This window comes from Hyaena hyaena, unplaced genomic scaffold, assembly GCF_003009895.1.
Source record: "Hyaena hyaena isolate Hyena2069 unplaced genomic scaffold, ASM300989v1 scaffold_224, whole genome shotgun sequence".
Classification (NCBI taxonomy): domain Eukaryota; kingdom Metazoa; phylum Chordata; class Mammalia; order Carnivora; family Hyaenidae; genus Hyaena; species Hyaena hyaena.
The window spans coordinates 300,028-313,414 of record NW_024080854.1 but is presented as its reverse complement, the minus strand read 5'-3'; the positions used below and the strand labels follow the sequence as shown (position 1 = coordinate 313,414).

General features: G+C 37.9%; 1 protein-coding gene across 1 annotated transcript in view; it reads left to right on the top strand.

Moving 5' to 3' along the window:
* Positions 1-13,387, top strand: part of ACTR2 (actin related protein 2) — a 40,873-nt gene that overhangs the window by 20,163 nt on the left and 7,323 nt on the right. The window contains exons 5-7 of the mRNA XM_039243151.1: positions 2,923-3,059; positions 5,245-5,394; positions 9,679-9,824. Coding sequence (XP_039099082.1) covers positions 2,923-3,059; positions 5,245-5,394; positions 9,679-9,824 — 433 coding nt within the window. The remainder of the gene's footprint in view (positions 1-2,922; positions 3,060-5,244; positions 5,395-9,678; positions 9,825-13,387) is intronic.

Here is a 13,387-nt window from a genome sequence, read left to right as displayed (position 1 = left end):
AGACACCTGAGCTAAGTCTCCAGCCTTAATAGCTAGCTGTGTATATGACATAGTACTTAGAAAACTCTTTTTAATATCATGGTGTTCCATCTAATTTTATACATATTTAGTAAAAATCAGCTTGTGAAAATACATATTGGCTTATTAACCTGTCTTCTGTACTACATAGAGATTCTTAGAAAATAGTTACTTAGGGGAATTAAATTTTTAAAGAAGCTTTGTTCATTCACTAAGTGTAATGTACCTTGCACTCTGTTTACTGCAGAGGATATAGCAGTGAGTAAGCTGGACATGGTCTTCTTGACCTTTTGTTTTTTGGGGTTTTTTAAGATTATTTTCTTAATATTTATTTATTTTTGAGAGACACAGAGTACAAGCTGGGGAGGGGCAGAGAGAGAGGGAGACAGAATCTGAAGCAGGCTTCAGGCTCCAAGCTGTCAGCACAGAGCCCTACATGGGGCTCTAACTCAGGAACTGTGAGATCTTGACCTGAGCCCAGGTCGGATGCTCAGCTGACTGAGCCACTCAGGTGTCCCAGTCTTCTTGACCTTAAGGTGATTACAGTCCAGCTGTGAATAATTTTTCCTTTGAGGAAGAAATTAAAAATTACTTGATACTTTACAAGGAGTGTTTATATCCAGGTAATTTTATTTCATTTTTAGAAAAATAAATTTTAGAAAATATATTGGAAAAAATAGATACTAAAAATTTTGAATCTAAGCTTTGAAACTGGTGATAATAGTTTCATTGAGGGGGTGAGGATGGGACAATTCTGCTGAAATGAATTTTTGTTTGAACTGTATTTGAATAAATACAATTGACCTTAATGGATTTTTCTAGCAATATTCATAAATTTGTTTGCGTCCAATCAGAAGATGCCCTCACTTAATTCCTGATACTTAACCATTTTTGTTTAACTGTTGACTCCTTAGTTTGAGAAATGATAGTCCAGTACTGATCAAAAGAACTCTTGAGCCACAGTAAAATTCTCCTTCAAGGTGGCTAGTGCTGCCAGTTACAAAAGCGAAGGTAGGAAGAAGCATTCAGAGCCTTGGAAGGGTTGTGAATAAGAGAAGTGACGCTATAAGTTAGGAAGCTATGTTGGACTACGCGGTACACATAGGACTAAGCAGAATAAAGGGAATTAGGGAATCTGAAGGTTAGAGTTGTCAGGAAAGGTGTAAATTAAAAGGTATGAACTAGATTGAACCTTAAAGAATCCATGGGAATTGAAGTGGAAGGAATGGGTAATCCAGTGACAAAATGCTGTGCCACTGAAAATGGGTCAGATTGTACAGGAAAGGTCTAGTGTGTAACCTGGTGGGAGTGTGAAAAACTAAGTAGAAGTTGGATGGGAAGGTCTGTTTGGAAAATATAATGTAAATCCCTGCTTTAGTTGATGCTACTGGGAGTATTTTTGAATTAATGATGTAGATTCCTCTTTTTTTCAATGAGAATTTTCTTGTTGAAAGGAATGCAGCGTTAAAAGGTAATAGATGATTTTTTTTGAACCTTTTTATGAAGATTTATGTCCACCGTCAATCAAGGAGAGACATTATATCAGCCTCCAAAGGAGGTAGATTAAATAAATGTACTCAAAGACAAATCATTATGATGAAATTTTATAGCACATTCAAGTTTGTATTAAGAAAGAGGGATGGGGCACATGGGTGGCTCAGTTGGTTAAGCATCTGACTCTGGATTTCAACTCAGGTCATGATCTCACAGTTTGTGCAATCTATGCTGACAGCATGGAGCCTGCTTGGGATTCTGTCTCTCCCTCTCTCTCCCCCTTCCCCACTAATGCTCTCCCGCTCTCAAAATAAATAAACAAACATTTAAAAAAAGAGAGAGGGAGAGAGGCTTCTGGGTGGTTCAGTCATTTGAGCCACTGACTCTTAATATTGGCTCAGGTCTAAGAATGAACCGTGTGGGGCTCTGCACTGGGCATGGAGCCTGCTTAAGATTCTCTGTCTCCCTCTGCCCATCCCTTGTTTATGCACACGCATGCGCATGCTTCCTCTCTCTTACTCTCAAAAAAATAAAAATGGAGAGAGCCTCTTCAGGGATAAGAAAAGGATAATATAATGGTTAAGAACGTTATAAACATTGCATATTCTATAGTTAGGAAAAGGGGTATTTTTTTGGTTAAAAACATTATTGAATGGTCTATTAACTATTAGAAAATTTGAATTAGAAAAAGTTATATATATTTTTTTCCTGCATTAACCCTAGTGCAGAAGGTAACTTGTGTAGTCATTTGTACTAAATAGTATATACGGAAACATGGCAGCTTCTTTACTGTTCTTTTATTGTAAGGTTTAACTGATGTTGGCTTTCTGGTTTCTGGTGAATACTTGAAGTGATTCTTTGGCTAGCCAAGATTAATTGTTCTAGCTATCCAGTATCAATAGGAATTTTTCCAAAACACAGTTTTGAATGTATGACAAAAATAATAATTAAATGTGTGAGAAAAAATAATACATTATTTTCAACAGATTCACTATCAACTTGTGTAGTATTTACCTCTCACAAAGGTTTTCATAAAAGTTACCATGGTGCTTTAGAAAATTGCACTTGAAGGGAATTCAGGGATGAAGATTAAATAGGAAAGAAAAAGAATTGTGCTTAGCTTTAAGAACATATTGTGTTTTTCATTCCTAGGTCTCAGAGTCATTTCTTCCCATCTCCTGGGAGGGCACATAATTAGACTAAGAATCTCACAAGAGACTTGTGCGAGAATACTCACTTTAGTGTCTAGATATTAGAAGTAAGCTGCAGAATAGCAAACAATAAAGTAAATGCTTCTAGACCATTCTGGTTGGTGAAGTTTCTAGTTGGCTTCTGTACTAACTTTTGAAATTTGCTGGCTTTGATTTTTCTGATTTGGCTTTTATTTAAAACCTCATGGTTCTCACACAGGTTTATTAACTGGAGTAGTGGTGGACTCTGGAGATGGTGTAACTCACATTTGTCCAGTGTATGAAGGCTTTTCTCTCCCTCACCTTACCAGGAGACTAGATATTGCTGGGAGGGATATTACCAGATATCTTATCAAGGTAAGCAAAAGAAGGTATCATAGAAACTAGCTTTTGTAGTTTGTTTTGTTGTTAAATTTTGACTTAATACAATATTTGAATATATCATCTCAGGACCATAGCAGATTTTCTGTACCGCTGAAGAAGTGACACATTTATCCCATTATTTATATAAAAATCCGTATAAGATTTACACACATGCTCCCTGGTATAGTAATGAGAATAGAACACATCATTACATAATTATGCTTGCTATTCCCGGGAACTGGGTAGTCAGGTATTTCAAAGATAGAAGAGACCTTAAAACTTTCTTGAACCTTAGAGCAGGCTTTTTCTGCCATAAAACTATTTTTTTTGACAGGTATATTTTAAAGCCCCAGGCCTGATTGGGTTGCCTTTTCTTGTCCTTCAGCAGAAAATACAGTGATAGCAAATTAGTGATATTTGTTTAAAAACAGGGCCCTGTTGCACCAAACTTTAATATTTAGTAGCTTTCATGGAATAAATCCAGTTTTTAGGGGTGCCTGGGTGGCTCAGTCAGTTAAGCACCAACTTCAGCTCATGGGTTCAAGCCCCTCAGTGCTCATAGGTTGGAGCCTACTTTGAATTCTGTGTCCCTCCCTCTTCATGCCCCTCCCCTGCTCGTGCTCTAACTCTCTCTCAAAAATAAAAAACCATTAAAAAATAAATAAATTCAGGGGTGCTTGGGTGGCTCAGTCAGTTAAGCATCCGACTTAGGCTGACGTCATGATCTCACGTTTCGTGGGTTTGAGCCCCGTGTCGGGCTCTGTGCTGACAGCTCAGAGCCTGGAGCCTGCTTCGGATTCTGTGTCTCCCTCTGTCTCTGACCCTCCCCTGCTCACACTCTCTCTCTCTCTCTCTCAGAAATAAATAAAACATTTAAAAAATTAAAAAAAAAAAATCCAGTTTTTAGTGTTTACTATCTTAAACTTTATTTTTGGATATAATTTGTTATAAACGTTGCTGGAGAAAGTATGTAAGACCATTATTTGAAGGCATGTATATTATTACTGGGAAAAAATGTTTAGGCTATTGTCTCTATCAGAATTCTGTAGTTAGAATATTCTCTCCAGGTCAGTGGCCCTCAGCCAGGGCTGATGCTGCCTCCCAGGGACATTTTGCAGTGTCTGGAGACACGTTGTGGTTGTCATAGCTGTGCGGGAATGCTACTAAACAGCCTACAATGAGTGGGGCAGCTCCCCGGCAGCAAAGAACTGTAAGGTCCACAATGTCATTGGTGCTGCTGTTGAGAAACTATTCTAGGGTGATTATCTGTGTGATAAAATGGGTTGTATTAAGTGTTTACCGTGACATTGAGAGTAATAGTGAGATTAAGTAAATGAGAATCATACTCTCATTCTAGGCCAGAATTCTGTCTGAGGAATTTCCAAGGGTTTTCTCACAAAGATTGGGGGATTTATTTTTAAAGTTTTTATATGCAAAGTCCAATTTGTTTATGATACATATTAAGGTTTAGGTTTTTTTCTCTGTCAGCTACTTGAATTCTTATCATTTATTTGATGAACAAATGCTCTAGTCCATCTAACACGTGACAGACCTACTAGAAGTTAGGGATACAGCTTTCTAAGACCTAGGGATATTTCATGAATATGGCATTTGACTGAGCAAGCGGCAGATTGTGGGAGTCCAGGACTCAAATAATATTTATTAATACATAGAGTTTTGGGGTACCTGACTGGCTCAGTTGGTGAGCATCCAACTCAATTGTGGCGCAGGTCCTCATCCTAGGGTTGTGGGGTCGACTCCTCGCTGAATGTGGAGCCTACTTAAGATTCTTTCTCTCTCACGCTCTCTCCCCTACTCGTTCTCGCTCCCTCTCTAAAATAAAATTAACATTAAAAAAACTTAAGACTTGATTATTTAACAAAACTGTTAAACATTGGTACTCAAACAAGAGTCTTTTTTTAAAATTAGCTTTTTTTTTTTTAAGCGGTTTTACTCAATTATTATTCAGGAACTGTTAAGAATTCTTTTATCATCTGCAAAACAAATATAAATCCTTTTATGGACAGTAAAATTCCATTTTAGAAATATTCAGTAAGTCCTAAGGATCCACTGTCCATTGCATTTGTTACTGACATGAACTATTTAGTGAGTAGTGATAGTTTTTCCAGAGTTCAACTCAATTCAGGTTAATTGTGAATTTACCAATTTTTTGTTCCAGCTGCTGCTTTTGCGAGGATATGCCTTCAACCATTCTGCTGACTTTGAAACGGTTCGCATGATTAAAGAAAAACTGTGTTATGTAGGGTATAATATTGAGCAAGAGCAGAAACTGGCCCTAGAAACCACAGTATTAGTTGAATCTTACACAGTAAGTATTTCCAGTGTATAAAATGTGTGGTTTTAAAATGGAGCACCATGATTATTGGTGTGTACTTAAGAAAGAGATTTTCTTAGAATCAGTATTTTTGTTTTGGGTTGTTATAATACGTGTATGTGTGACCTTTAATGTCTTTCTACAATAAGATCTTTGATTTAGTTATTTTAGGACACCATATAATGTGAAATAAGGCAAGAATCATAAATAGCTTTTCTCCCTTAGGATATAATTAGATAAGAGATGTTATTTTGAGAGTCTAACATCTGGAATAACATTTTTCAGCATGTTATTTCCCTCAAATGTTAATAAGTATTTTCACAGAAATTACAGTGAAGTTTACTTTGTCCAGGAAGTTTGGGAGTGTTTCACTTTACTGAAGGACTTTTCAGAGCCTTTGATGTGCTAATTTGTGTGTGCCCATGAGAATATAGCATACTGCCTGTTTCTCAACCTTAGTAGACTACAGGATTCCAGCATTTCATGAGACTCAGCGTTCTACAAAGCATATTTTGGGAAGTGCTCATCCTGTAATACTGCTCTGATAATTCGCTAGGTGGCAGGGGCGCCTGGGTGGCTCAGTTGGTTGAGCGTCTGACTTCGGCTCAGGTCATGATCTGACGGTTCATGGGTTCGAGCCCCGCATCGGGCTCTGTGCTGACAGCTCAGAGCCTGGAGCCTGTCTTCGGATTCTGTGTCTCCCTCTCTCTGACCCTCCCCTGCTCATGCTGTCTCTCTCTCTCTCTCTCTCAAAAATAAATAAAACATTGAAAATTTTTTTAAAAATTCAGTAGGTGGCAGTCTTTTCCTGACTTTTGTGTTTTTATAATGAGTTCTTCAAAACAAATGTTAACTTGAAAGTGTAACTAGTAAGAATTAGAACCTAGTTACAGGTTACACTATAGGAGTTGGTCCAACCTGAATTTTAAACATATTGTTCTCAACTCTATTATATTCATTTGGGTATAAAATACTTCCATATCTTGTCTTTGATCTAGTTATTACTAAAATGAAATCAAGTAATAGGCAATAAAAACAAGTACAGTATTCTTAAAACTATTTGATTCATAAATAAATAAAAACATACTATTTGATTCATGTAAGCTCTACATATCACAAATATGTATAAAATAGTTCTTTTAAAAATAAGTATTAATTTTATAAATTGTTTCATTTTTAAACAATACTGATCCAAATAATTGATAAACAACTTAACGATCTCCAGATTTGCCCTGGGGATTCTTTTCTGAAGCTTTTTCGACAGTTTCTCTGGATTTATAGTTTTTCATCTACCTGACTTGTTTGGAAGGAAGAAAGTAGCATGAGACAAAGGAGGAGGGAACTAGAAATGTAAGACATGTTTTGTTTATTTCTCCCTCCTTTCTCAAAGAATTTGAGTTGGGTTAAAAAATATATACAGTTGACCCTTGAACAGCACAGGGGCTTGGGGCACCAACCATCTGTACAGTGTATAACTTTCAACTCCCCTGAAACTTTACTAGCAGCCTGCTGTTGACCTAAAGCCTTGCCAGTAACATAAACAGTCAATTAACACATATTTTGTATGTTACAGGTATTTTATGCCGTATTCTTATGATAAAGTAAGCTAGAGAAAAGAAAATGTTATTAAAATCATAAGGAAGAGAAAATACATTTACAGTCCTGTACTGTATTTATTGAAAATATCTGTGTGTCAGAAGACCCATGCAGCCCCGACCCATGGTGTTATGGGGTCAGCTGCACAAAAATAAAACCAGTAAACTGGTGAAACTGATGAGTAAGTGGAGAGGGAGAAGGTCTGGCAAAGAAAGGATGGGAGAGGATTTGATACAAAAAGAGGAGAATCCTACCATCTTGACAGTCAGTGTCTAGAGATAGGTAGTTCCTAGTCCGGAGGGCCCTGTGCTGGCCGGCAGCCAGAGTACAGGAAGAAGCCGTACAGTCAGAGAGGCTGGAAGTGTGAGCTGCAGAGGTTTTAGCAGCAAGTGTGCTGTGCAGTTTTTCCAGATACCTTAGGTGACTTCGTGTGGTTCCTAAACTCACCTGATAGTTTTATGTTGTTAAGAGTAAATGTTTGAATCAGTATCCTTGAGGGTTTTTGTTTGTTTGTGGGTTTTGTTTTGTTTTGCTTTAGTTTGATATAATTTCTTTTTTCTTTTTTTTTTTTTTAAATGTTTTATTTATTTCCAGGAGAGAGAGAGAGAGACAGCGTGAGCAGGGGAGGGTCAGGGAGAGAGGGAGTGACAGATTCTGAAGCAGGCTTCAGGCTCTGAGCTGGCAGTCAGCACAGAGCCCGACGCGGGGCTCGAACCCACGAACCGCGAGATCGTGACCTAAGCGAAAGTCGGACGCTTAACCGACTAAGCCACCCAGGCGCCCCTAGTTTGATATAATTTCTTAAAGACTGTTGTGGAAGTTTTGAAAAATTGATTGCTTTTGCACATATCTGTAAACAGATATGTTTATAGCAAACATGTATATAGCAAACATGAAGTAAATGTTTTAAAAGCTTGGTTTGTGGGACTTTGTCATACTGAAAAGTCATTTTTAGAGTCTAAATACAATTACTGTAATTATAACATTAGAAATGTTAATGTAAGACTAAATCTTGTATCTCCTATAGGAGTGGGTCAAATGCCAGCATATACAAGCATGCTTAAAATTTAGGTCAATCCAATGAGTTGTGAGGTGGTTTTAAGAGGAGTTTTTGGGGCGCCTGGGTGGCTCAGTTGGTTTAGTGTCTTACTTCGGCTCAGGTCATGATCTCACGGTTCGTGGGTTCGAACCCCGCGTCAGGCTCTGTGCTGACAGCCAGCTCAGAGCCTGGAGCCTGTTTCGGATTCTGTGTCTCCCCCTCTCTCTGATCCTCCCCTGCTCACGCTGTCTCTCTCTCTCTCTCTCTCTCAGAAATAAATAAAACATTAAAAAAAAATTAAAAAAAAAAAAAGACAAGACACTAAGAGAGGGAGTTTTGGTGGGGGCCACCTGGCTGGCTCAGTCAGTGGAGCATCTGACTCCTAATGTTGAGCTCATGAGTTCAAGATGCACATTGGCCATAGAGTTTTTAAATAAATAAATAGAGGAAATTTTTACTTAACATTTCTCATTTAATTAAATATAAACATGATGTGACCTAATAGTTTTCTGTACAAGGTCATGTTGTAATGATATCTGACCTATTGTTTAGATCTTATTTGCTTAAATTAAAATTATATTTATCCATTATTTAAAATTTAATAGGGGCTAGAGGGGAGCCTGGCTGGTTCAGTAGGTAGAGCATGCAACTCTTAATTTCAGGGTTGTGAGTTCAAGCCCCACATAGGGTGTAGAGATTACTTAAAAATAAAATGTAAAAAAAAATGTTTTGGGGGTACTTGCTTAGTCGGTTAAGTATCTGACTTTGGCTGAGGTCATGATCTCACAGTTCGTGAGCTTGAGCTCCACTCTGGGCTCTGCACTCTCTCTCCCTCTGTTTCCCTCATAAACAAATAAGTAAATAAAATTTCAAAAAATTTATTAACAGGGTCTGGTAAGTAGGATACAGAATTGCTTAATAAAAATAGTCTAGGGGCACCTAGGCAGCTCAGTTAGTTGAGTGTCCATCTCTTGGTTTTGGCTCAGGCCATGATCTCACAGTTCATGGGATCCCAGAACCTGCTTGATTTTCTCTCTCCCTCTCTCTGCCCCTCTCCCGCATACACACGTGCTCACTTTCTCTCTCAAAAATAAATTAAAAAAAAAAACAAAAAACACAACTTTTTTGATTAAGTTATTTGACAGTTTTGCACATGATACATAAAGTGTTTTGATGGCAAAATAGTAAATTTTCACGGTATAATTATTTGGTAAATTATTTAAAATTTTTAACTAAATGTGTGTATGCTACATGGTAAAAATATCCATAAAATCACAGATGTGTTACAAGAAGCAGCATTGACACCAGCAGTAGCCCAAATGCAGTGGTTTATTAACACGCCCTTTTTAAGCTTAGCTGCACATGGCAAAGGAACATAATGCGCTCGTGCCTTGGTGATTGTTCCAAGAAATCCCTGCTGTGCTAGAGCATGGTGGGATGGCATGTTCTGCATTGAAGAGCAGAACAACCATCTAAGTGCATTTTATTTTACCTTTTTCTTTTCCAAAAATTTATTGTAGGAGTAATATATTGCAGATAATGATTTTGGTTATAGAACAGATGTGTTTAATAGTGTTCTGGAAGCACTAGGAAATTTTTAATAATGTTTTGCTGACTAATACCTGGTTATTCTTGGTTTCTAGCTCCCAGATGGCCGCATTATCAAAGTTGGGGGAGAGAGATTTGAAGCGCCAGAAGCTTTATTTCAGCCTCACTTGATCAATGTTGAGGGCGTGGGTGTTGCTGAATTGCTTTTTAACACAATCCAGGCAGCTGACATTGACACCAGGTACATTATAAATGATGGCTTCAAAGTTATTTATCAATAGATGGAATGTGTACAGTTAAAATGACCAAATTGTCTGTTGGCTCACTCATGCTTTTGAACAGGTAAGGCAAAGTAATTTTTTGAGGGTGGCACTGGATGTTGAATATATATATATATCATTATGTCTCAGAAACCACTTTTTTTTTTTTTTTTTACAAATAGTTTATTGTCAAGTTGGTTTCCATATAGCACCCAGTGCTCATCCCCACAAGTGCCCTCCTCCATGCCCATCTCCCCCATCCCCCCCCCCCCACCCATCAGTCCTCAGTTTGTTCTCAGCATTCAAGAGTCTCTCATGGTTTGCCTCTCTCCCTCTCCCCCACTATTTCCCCCCTTCTTCTCCCCCATGGCCCTCTGTTAAGTTCCTCCCAGTCTTCCTATATGTGCAAACATATGGTATCTGTCCTCTGTCTGACTTATTTCGCTCAGCATAACACCGTCAAGGTCCATCCATGTTGCTACACATGGCCAGATTCCATTCTTTCTCATTGCCATGTAGTATTCCATGGTATAGATAAACCACATCTTCTTGATCCATTGATCTGTTGATGGACACTTAGGCTCTTTCCATGTTTTGGCTATTGTTGAGAGTGCTGCTATGAACATTGGGGTCCATGTGCCCCTATGCATCAGCACTCCTGTGTCCCTTGGGTAAATTCCTAGCAGTGCTATCGCTGGGTCATAGGGGAGTTCTATTGTTAATGTTTTGAGGAACCTCCACACTGTTTTCCAGAGGGGCTGTACCAGTTTACATTCCCACCAACAGTGTAGGAGGGTGCCCGTTTCTCCACATCCTCGCCCGCATCTAGAGTCCTCTGATTTGCTCATTTTAGCCACTCTGTCTGGTGTGAGGTGGTATCTCAGTGTGGTTTTGATTTGTATTTCCCTGAAGAGGAGGGATGCTGAGCATCGTTTCATGTGTCTGTTGGCCATCTGGATGTCCTCTTTGGAGAAGTGTCTGTTCATATCTTCAGAAACCACTTAAAAAAAATTTTTTTTTTTAATAATTTAAATCTTAAGGAAAAGTTTTAGGAATAATACAGAGAACTCACGAATACTCTATTCAGTTTTGCACTGTACTAACTGTAGCATTCTACATCTTTCTTCTGTCATTCTCTCTTTTTTCTTGAGCCATTTGAGACTATGTTGAATGCATGAGTCCTCTCTACTCCTTAATATTCACTTTGTATTTCCTGATAACAGAGGTATTCTCTTCTACAGCCACAGTGCAGTTATTGAGCTCAGGAGATTGATAACTATACACTGTCATGTGCCATCCATTTGTCACTTTCATCTGCTGTCCCAATAATGCCTTTTATATAGTTTTTCTTTTCCCCAGGAGATTATCAAGTTGAGGATCACACAGGGTATGTCATTCTCATGTCTCTTGGGCACAGTTCTTCAGTCTTTCATAACATTGACATCTTTTTAGAATACAGGCCCATTACTTTAGAGAATTTTTCTCAACTTGAGTTTGAACTTTTTCTCATGAATAGATTCAGGTTATGCATTTGGGGCTAGAATACTACTTAAGTGATGAGTCCTTCTCAGGGTATCACATCCATATACGAGATCTGTTTGGGGTTCCTTACTGGTGATGTTAGTATTAAGTTCTTAATGAAGTTTCCTGTTTAGTTTTTGTAGTTTTCCTTTCTTAGTTTATAAGGAATTTCTGGGAAAATACTTTAAGACTGCGTTAAGCCTCTGTTCCTCATTAAACTCAGCCCCCTACCCCTTTTAGCATCTATTGATGATTCTTACCTAAATGCATTTTCATTGTGGTTGCAAAAAGGAGATTTTCTAATTCTGTCATTCCTTCTGTATGTATTCGTTGGGATTCTAGCATAAGGAAGCACTTTTTTAAAATTTTGTTTGTTACCAGCATGGACTCATGATTTTGTACAGTAGATTATAATTCATTACCATTTTTATTTATTTTAATGCTCAAATTATTCCTGATTTGGTCAGTGAGAGCCCCTTCAAACAGGCTCTGTGTCCTTTGACATGCTGTTATCTTTTTGAGCACATTCTGTTTTGTGGCACAGGATATTCCTGCCTTTTCTTTAATTTTGTAGGTAAAGCATTAACCGTATAGTTAAAACTATACAAGAAGTGTAGTTTGAAGTATTCCTCTCCCTGCCCCTTGTTCTCCGCCCTATTCCCCCTCCTTCTTGTAGGTAAATGGTCTCATTAGTTTCAGGTGTATCCTTTCTGTGTTCATTTTTTTCTTATACAAAAGGGAACGTAGTATAAATGCTTTTTTGCACTTCTTTCACTTAACATATCCTAAACAATCCTGTACCATTTCCTGGGGATTATCGTCCTTTTTCCAGTGTATACATATCAGTTTAGTCCGTGTATCTTGGTTATTTAGGTAGATTCCAGTATTTGTGCAAATAATGCTGCAATTAACCTTACATATACTTTATTTTTGTATTATTGGGCATGAACATTCTGAAAAAATTTCTAGAGGGAGAATTGTTGGGTCAAAAGGAAAATAAATGCATGTAGTTTTGTTACTGCCCAGTTCCCCTCTGTGGGGGCTGCACCCTTCTTCCTACCAGCAACAGATGAGGCCACCTGAGTCCCCACAGCTTGTTCACAATGTGGTGACTTTTTAACTTTTGTTAGTCTGGCGAGTGTAAATGATACCTCAGTATAGTTTAATTTGTATTTTCCTTAAGAGTGAAGTTGAACATATTTTTCTATGTTTAGAGCTGTTTTTATTGTTCATGGCTTTTGCTTATTTGTGTATGGAATTTTTCCAATATTTTCCCCTCACGTTTTAAAAGTTCTTTTGCTACTATAGCTAGTTCTGTGAACTGTTGTCGATACTTCTGATTTTCCGTTTGTCTCTTGCTTCTGGTGTTTTTGGCTATGCAAAACTTTGTTTTTACATAGTTATTAAATAAATTTATATCTTCTATTGCATCTAGAGTTTGAGTCATACTTGGAAAGCCCTCCTGTATAGCTAAGTTATAGAGGAATTCGCTCAGAAGCATTTTGTAAAGCAGATGTTTGCTTACTTGTCTTTTTAACTCTCCATTAAATAACCACCAAACTAATTTTTGTGGGATGGCTAAGGAGCAGGATAATAAAGGAAGTTAATAAAAATAGCAGTTGGCTTATAACAAGCTATAAATCAAAAATCAAAAAAATAAAAAAATCAAAAATCAAAAAAAGTATAGATCAAAAATCTAGACTTAGAGGGGGGAGTAAATTCTCATAGTAGGGATTCAGTAGCTGCTTTTGTCCCTTGACTTAGTGATCATTGACAATAAAGTTGCATGTAAAAGTGCATGTCTTTTGGTGGTGTCATTGGCGTGTGCCTGCAGCGCCGGACTCAGGGTCAGCATCCTTTCGTCAGAGCTGCCGTTGGGAGGCGGTACAGCTCAGCTGTTGTGTGTTCTGAGTTTTGAAAGTGTTCATGCAAACACTAGTGGGCGCCTATTACCTCGGTTGCTTGGCGCAGGCTGCATTCATGTGCACACTTCTGCAGGTAGATAGAAAATTCCACTCTTCTA